Below are 6,994 nucleotides of genomic sequence, written 5' to 3'. Positions count from 1 at the left end.
TTTTGTATCACTCCAGTGAGATAGTTTTGAGTTCTATTTTATTTTCCATTCCATGATGAGATATGCCATGGACATTATTGTATCACTTTGGTCTCATAGGGCCATTGGAACTTTAGTAGATGCTCTCTCTCTCTCTCTCTCTCTCTCTCTCTCTCTCTCTCTCTCTCTCATCTACCTCCCAAACAACGAGGGCTCACACTACAGAGAGCCTCAGAGATCAGAGCTGCTAGGAGACCGCCACTACCCGGACGCAGACCACCACTACTCCATCAGGTCCAGTCTGCCCAGATCCAGGCACGATACCGCAGAGCTATGGAGGAGAGAGTCCAGAGGCTACACTAGGGCACAACAGATGTGAGAGTCCTCCTCACCCCATGTCCCATGTATGATGTACTACACCCCACCATCTCCACTGGGTGGAATTAGTAGTATACCACTTATCATGATTGTACATCTATAGCATGCTAGACAGTGAGCTGCATATGACTAGGATTAGCTTTTCATTTCAGTTTTTCTTTCCATGATACTCAGGACATGGACTTGTATACAAATTTGTCTCTGGCCTTCCGTAGACGTTAATATATCTTTTCTTTCTTTCTTTTTCTCTCTCTTTCTCTCTCCATACACACAGGCATACATACATACATAAATATACGTATATTCAAGAGTCACATCATCCCCCAAGCCAAGAACTCACAAATCCAGCCAAGCTAACACCGACCACTGATATGTTCTGTGGACACATGAGGGTTCACCCTCTGACCTTGAAAAATGACATTCTCAGCTCACTTTGTAGCCCCATCACTCTGATAGTGAGCGAGCTTATAGCCTAAGCAGAGAGAGTGTGGCCAGAACTGGCTCATGCTAGCTGAGCTTGTAAACAAGTGAAAACAAATGAATTGGAGAAGTCACCTTAACCATCAGTGGTGCCAATCATATCTTAATTAGAAGTGCTCACGATCTTTGTGAGTCAATACTTGGAGAACTTGAGTGACTGTGTGCCAATCCCAGTGGCAGCTCTCAGCTCACCAAACTGCTGCCGTACAGCATCGGATATGATTGTTTCTGCTTCATGCAGCTTCCGGTCATGATCAAACTTTCTCTGTTCTTGTTCTGCCTGTATCTGGCCTCAGAAGAAATCAAAGGTGTCATCATCTTCTTACTGATATACAAGCAAAATCATACAAAAAATTAAGTTTGTCTTTCGTGAACAGAAAGAACATTCACCTCCTGAAGTCGTTGCTGGTTAAGCTCGGCCATATGCCTTGTGCTCTGCACTTCTTTTTCCCATGTTCTCCTTTCCTCTTTATGCTGCAAAAACACATTAAAAAATTCATGTTGTGAACTGTATTCGTCCCTCTGATGCTATATAAATGTATGTATGTTATGCGGTTAGTGATCCAACTCCCTACCTTGATCAGCTCATTCTGTAAAATTTCAGAATGTTGCAGTCTCTCCAACTCTAGCTTTTTCTCAAGAACTTTTCCTTTCTCTTCTAGAAGTCTGATATTTTCTAGCAATTGTGTCTGTCATAAAAATTCCAGCAAACAATATTGCTTGAAAATTCTTAATGGCTTTAACTCCAAGGTCGAAAATTCCCATCAGATTATGCACTTGAATTTGAAAAGCTATCAACAATTAACCATGGTATGAAAGCCATACTCGCTCAGCTGCAAACTCGGACCTTTCTTGCTCAGCTCTGGTTGCGATTTTTTTGTGATAAATTATGGATCGTTCAAATTCCTCCACTTCAACTGCATGTGACTGCATGGTAAAATGGTGTCATGCATGCATTCACTCAAGCGCTTACAAACAGGCACAAACATGCATGCCAAAGAAACAAAGTTATTTTTTTGTCTACGAAAGACCCAAAGGGTCTATGAGAGCAAGGGTAACTGTAAGCCAAGAAAATATGAAAGGAAAAAAAAACTAGCTACCCAAAGAACGGGAGCCACATACTCATGCATGTACAATGTGATCAAGAAAGAAAGGAAGTTTATATTAACGTTCTCAAAAGACCACAAGGGTCTATGAGACCAAAGAGTAACACAGCAGCTCCATGAGATACTAGGGGAAAAATCTGAAAACTGAAATAGAAACTACCTACCTATGCTATGATCATGTGTCAACGTAGTGCCGGTAGCTATGTGACTAACACAAGGCGCCAGTATGTACAATGAGGTGGGAGCAACACATACCTCTTCCAATAATAGTGCCATCCTCCCCCATTTTTAAATTTTTTTTTGTAGAAAAGAGACTTCTATTATGTATGAATAGACCACAAAATCATGGCTAGAAGCCGGAGTAAAGAATCCTCATCCCAAAATGTATGGTGATCTCAACCAAACTAGGACACAATGGTGCCAAGAGAGTCCTGTGTGGGGGTTGATGAGAAAAAGATCCCATGATCACACTCCCTCCTGAAAACAGTGTGCTTTGCTTGCACAGATCTGGATGGTCCGTGTCTACAAGCCCATGTGGCCATAAAAGTGTGAATAATATCCTCCACCAATAACTGAGCATAGAGCTATGATGAAATCCACCTCATGGGTCCAGGTCACTGGTTTTGGGGGCAGGGACGTCTGGCTCTTAGAAGGGATTTGGATCTCTTTTTAGTGACTCTGCGTGAGTGCATGGGACCAAAGGGTCCCGCACTCTAGTGTTTTGATGGCCTCTATGATACATGTGGAGCCTAAGTGGCCTCCTTTGTCGCAAGCTGAAGTAAGTAATGGAGGTTCAAGAAGCATCTTGATGGCGCTCACTCCCTCGTCACTCACTGTCGGAGCAAGGCATCCCAAGATGACGATGGGGAGCTCCTGTAAGTACATGCCCAAGCACCTCTAGCCTCCCACTACATAACCCTCATGCGCGCATGAGAGAGAGAGAGAGAAGAAACAAAGAAAAGAAAGAAAGTTGTATTAACGTCTACAAAAGGCCAAAATGACCTATGAGACCAAAAGGTTACATCATGTAAATGAAATACATCATTATGGGTACTAAAAATAAAAAATCAAAGAAAGTAATAAGAGCAGAAATGTCAGATCTGATCCCAAAACAAAACAAAAGTGTCCACCTCTCATATCACCCTAAAATATCCCACATAGGACACTACAACATGGCACCCAATGTAGTAAAGCTGGGCCGTTGGGAGAAAGTCTTGTGGTGGGAGATGATGGCTCCTCCTATAGTGACACGGGCGTGGGCGGGGACCATGAGGTCGAGGGCGTTGGGCTCGGCATAGTGCAATGGCTCTGTCTAGTGTCACTCCTCTCGACCAAGCTCCTGCATCAGCCTGAAGGTTGGGTGTAGTGGGTGAATCTGCCCTCGTCACTCTGGTTTGGAAGAAGTTGGTGAAAGCTCTCTGTATTGGTCCTTTGACGGGTACTGCTGGTCTAGGCCACAAAAGGGACTCCCTGTGTGTCTGGGAAACTCCAGGAGGAAAAGTCCCAAGCCTCTCTGGTCTGGGACATCCATGATCTTGGAAAGTGGTCCAAATCCATCTCGGAAGAGGCAGTGGAACCTCCCCCTAATCTCATAGTATACTGGGCATCTGCATATAGTGGTCTCAGCCTCTGTGACAAAGCTGGCATATCCTGTCCTCTGGTGCAGCTTTGTGTGTGTGTGTGTGTGTGTGTGTGTGTGTGTGAGAGAGAGAGAGAGAAGCCTTTTTAACGTCGTAGGAACAATCCCAAGAGACCAATATATGATCTATCCAACGAGAGTGAGATTCGAACATGAGACGTGGTGTTGAATAACAACTCCATGAGCTAACCAATCTACCACACCTAGGTGATAGAAGGGTTACCCCATTTTGTTTATTTACCCACACACCTAATGAAAGAAGCTTTTTTAACGTCGTAGGAACAATCCCAAGAGATTCGAACACGGGACACGTTGAATAACTACTCCATGAGCTAACCAATCTACCACACTTTGGGTGATAGAAGGGCTATCCCATTTTTGTTTATTTACCCACTCACCCAATGTGTGTGTGTGTGTGAGAGAGAGAGAGAGAGAGAGAGAGAGAGAAAGAAAGAAGAAAGAAAGCTGTATTAACGTCTACTAGAGGCCGAACTCAACCTATGAGACAAATCAATGTACAACTGGATGTCCAGAAAAAAAGAACAAAATGAACATGAAATAAACTATGAAAGTATTGAGCTAGTGGGGGGTATGATGGATGGAGCAACACAGCTAGAGGCTCAGTATGCAACCTTTATGCGTAGGGTATACAAGAATGCAATGCAGATCTGTCTAGCTCCAACCAATACCATAATGGGGGTGTAATATGTGATACATAGGCGATGGCGAGGCAAAAATCCCTCAGAGCATGATCTCCGGGTGTGAGTGTAAGTGAGCGAGCCGCTCCTGGATATGGTGCCGATGTCGAGCCCGTATCTCTGTGATCTCCCTCTGATGTAGTCTGGGAGTCTGGTAGCCTGGTGCTCTCAGTCTCCGTCTGGCTCGGAGGTCCGCAGCGCGCTGAAGTGTAACCCCCTCCTGTGTCAGGGTAGGCACTGGGATAGATCTCTGGAAGAAATTAGTGAGCTGGAGCTATCGCCCACCTCTCCCTGTGGTATGAGTCCATAGCAGTGTCTCTCTGTGGCACTGTCTCTAGCAAGAACTGGCCAAATCTGCGCTGGTCTGCGGACTCCATGATCTGGCGGAGTGAGGGATGTCCACTGAAGATGGTGGTGTATCTCTCTCTAATGACACTATATGCTCTACATCTGCATACATAATGCTCCTCACTCTCAACCTCCTCCTGGCATAGTCTGCATATCCTCTCTGCTCTGGGGATCCGTGCTGCCCTACCTGCCTCAATCTCAAGCTGGTGTGATGACACTCCGAGCTCGCCAATCGCCACTCGGGCACTGTGAGGCATGTACACATCCATATATCCAGGTCACTGAATGAATCCGTCCGCTGAGATACGAATAAACTGATCTCTGTAGTATAGCATCTTCGACGAGAGGCTGACTGGGTGTAATCCAAGTCTCCTGAGTGTATCGCTACCATAAATCCTGCCAAAGGACTCTGTTCCTCTCACTGTGAGAGAGCTGGATGTGTGGTGCATGTATATCATACTGGAAAGGTGGCAGGTGATCTATGCTGAGACCATGCTGAGTGAGCCACTGTATCATCTGTGAATACCATGATCTCCTATCTCCACTCTCTCTGAGCTGCCTGGACGCCTCAAAAGCTCTATGTGAGAATCGATCTGATGGCATATCTCTGATCCTCTGTATGAAGCAGATCGTCTGGAAGAGGGCCTCTACTAGCATAGGAGGTGCAGCAAACTCCGCTCGGACAATGTCACGTGGGACAGAGGGTTTGCTGCGGATCATCCGTGAGAGCATGAGAATCTGAGGCCTCTCTATCTGAGACCATGTGGAGGTGGCGAGCCCAGGTGCCCATACTGCTGCAGCATACATCAAAGCAGGGGTGACTAGTGTGTCAAACAACCACCCCTTCGTGCGGGGCTCCTGGAAATGTGCCGGGTGACATTGTCTCTCTAGCATGGCCAGAGCTGCATACCCTCGTGTGAGTCTATCCCTAGCTACCTGTGCCATAGTAAATCATCTTGGCGGAGTTGCGAATGTAATTTCCAATTACACATATGAGTCTACCACCTCTTCCTGTCCTCCTGCTAGTGTGAAGATGGCCTGTCGTCGAACCGGCCCTGAGGTGTGGAAAATCATGACCTTGGTTTTCCAAAGGTTCACTGTAAGTCCCTTCTGTGTGTAGAAGTCATCGAGTGCATGGAGATGATGCTGTAGTCCCATCTGCGACTCAGAGACCAAAATAATATCATCTGCATATAGCATAATGTGGACTGTGGTACCTGAGATGTCTACTCCATCCCCACCACCGTGAACAATGAAGTCAGCCACCTCATCAATGTATAGCCCAAATAGTGTAGGAGAGAGTGGGCATCCTTGCTTTACACCTATGGTGCTAGCAATAACATCAGATAGCCCCCTGGGGCGTCGTATGCACCCGAGGACCTGCTCATATAAAGCATAGATGCCCCAGACCATCTCTGATGGGATCCCCAATGATTGGAGGCGCTAGAAGAGTCTCTCCCGTGGCACCGTGTCAAATGCTTTGCGGAAATCCACAAAGCAGCAGTATAATCTCCTCTCCTGCGCCCTAGCCTGATCAATCAGACATCTCAGAGTGAATATATGGTCAATAGTGGAGAAAGCTCGTCGAAATCCAGCCTGCCCTGGTGCTCGCAGTCCCTCCTCCTCTGCATATGAGCTCACCTCTGTCTCGAGCACTGCGCCATAAAGTTTGGCCAATGTATGACCAATCATGATAGTCCTGTAGTTGTTGGGGTCTAGCATGTCACCCGCTTTGTGGAGAGGCACGATGGTGTGCATAGTCCACTCAGCTGGTAGGCCCTCCACTAGTGCCCTATTAAAGAGGTGAGCAACAAAGGGTGCCAGTGTGTCAGCTGCATAAATAAGATGCTCACTCTGTATACCTGTGTGGTCAGCCGATCTCCCATGCTGTAACTGGCGGGATAGCTCTCTCTACCATCGAGGCGGTAAAGAAAGTAGAGGTGGTGGTAGGGCGGGGCTCCTGTGGCTGTGGTATGGGCGGTTGCTGAGAGATATGGTAGAGGCTCTTTGCATATGTGTGCCATGTGTGTGGATCCTCAATCGGGGTACGAGGGCGAGGCTCTCTCATCCTGCGCCATGCAGTGGTTGTATCTCTGCTCATGAGAAGGTGGTACATATCCCAGTACTGTGCCGGCCAATACCTCTAGAACCTGGCCAAAGGATGCCCCTATGGAAGCTAAAAGCTTCCAATAGGACCAAGGAAGAGCAGGGAACCGCAGTGAGACCGGGGTAAGGCGCTGATCTTTCGCCATTGGATCAAAGCCCACCTGGTACTGAAAAAAGAAAATCTTCCTAGGGCCAAGAGGGAAGGGGATGCCAGCCAAAACCTAAGAAGTAGCTTCTGGAGAATGAAAATCCACCTGGAA

The 6,994-nt window shown here is 46.7% G+C and overlaps 1 protein-coding gene across 1 annotated transcript in view; it reads right to left on the bottom strand.

Moving 5' to 3' along the window:
- Positions 1–645: 645 nt before the first annotated feature.
- LOC147629894 (uncharacterized) overlaps positions 646–6,994 on the bottom strand; it is a 31,439-nt gene continuing 25,090 nt past the window's right edge. The window contains exons 11-14 of the mRNA XM_086810881.1: positions 1,663–1,764; positions 1,413–1,526; positions 1,228–1,311; positions 646–1,123 (exon numbers count right to left, since the gene is read on the bottom strand). Of these exons, the coding sequence (XP_086667007.1) occupies positions 971–1,123; positions 1,228–1,311; positions 1,413–1,526; positions 1,663–1,764 (453 nt within the window). The 3' untranslated portion in view covers positions 646–970. The remainder of the gene's footprint in view (positions 1,124–1,227; positions 1,312–1,412; positions 1,527–1,662; positions 1,765–6,994) is intronic.

The sequence above is a fragment of the Cibotium barometz genome, chromosome 17 (genome assembly GCF_041138505.1).
Source record: "Cibotium barometz isolate CiBa-2024 chromosome 17, ASM4113850v1, whole genome shotgun sequence".
NCBI classification, from domain to species: Eukaryota; Viridiplantae; Streptophyta; class Polypodiopsida; order Cyatheales; family Cibotiaceae; genus Cibotium; species Cibotium barometz.
The sequence above is the reverse complement of the archived record's forward strand: the minus strand, read 5'-3'. Positions and strand labels throughout refer to the sequence as shown.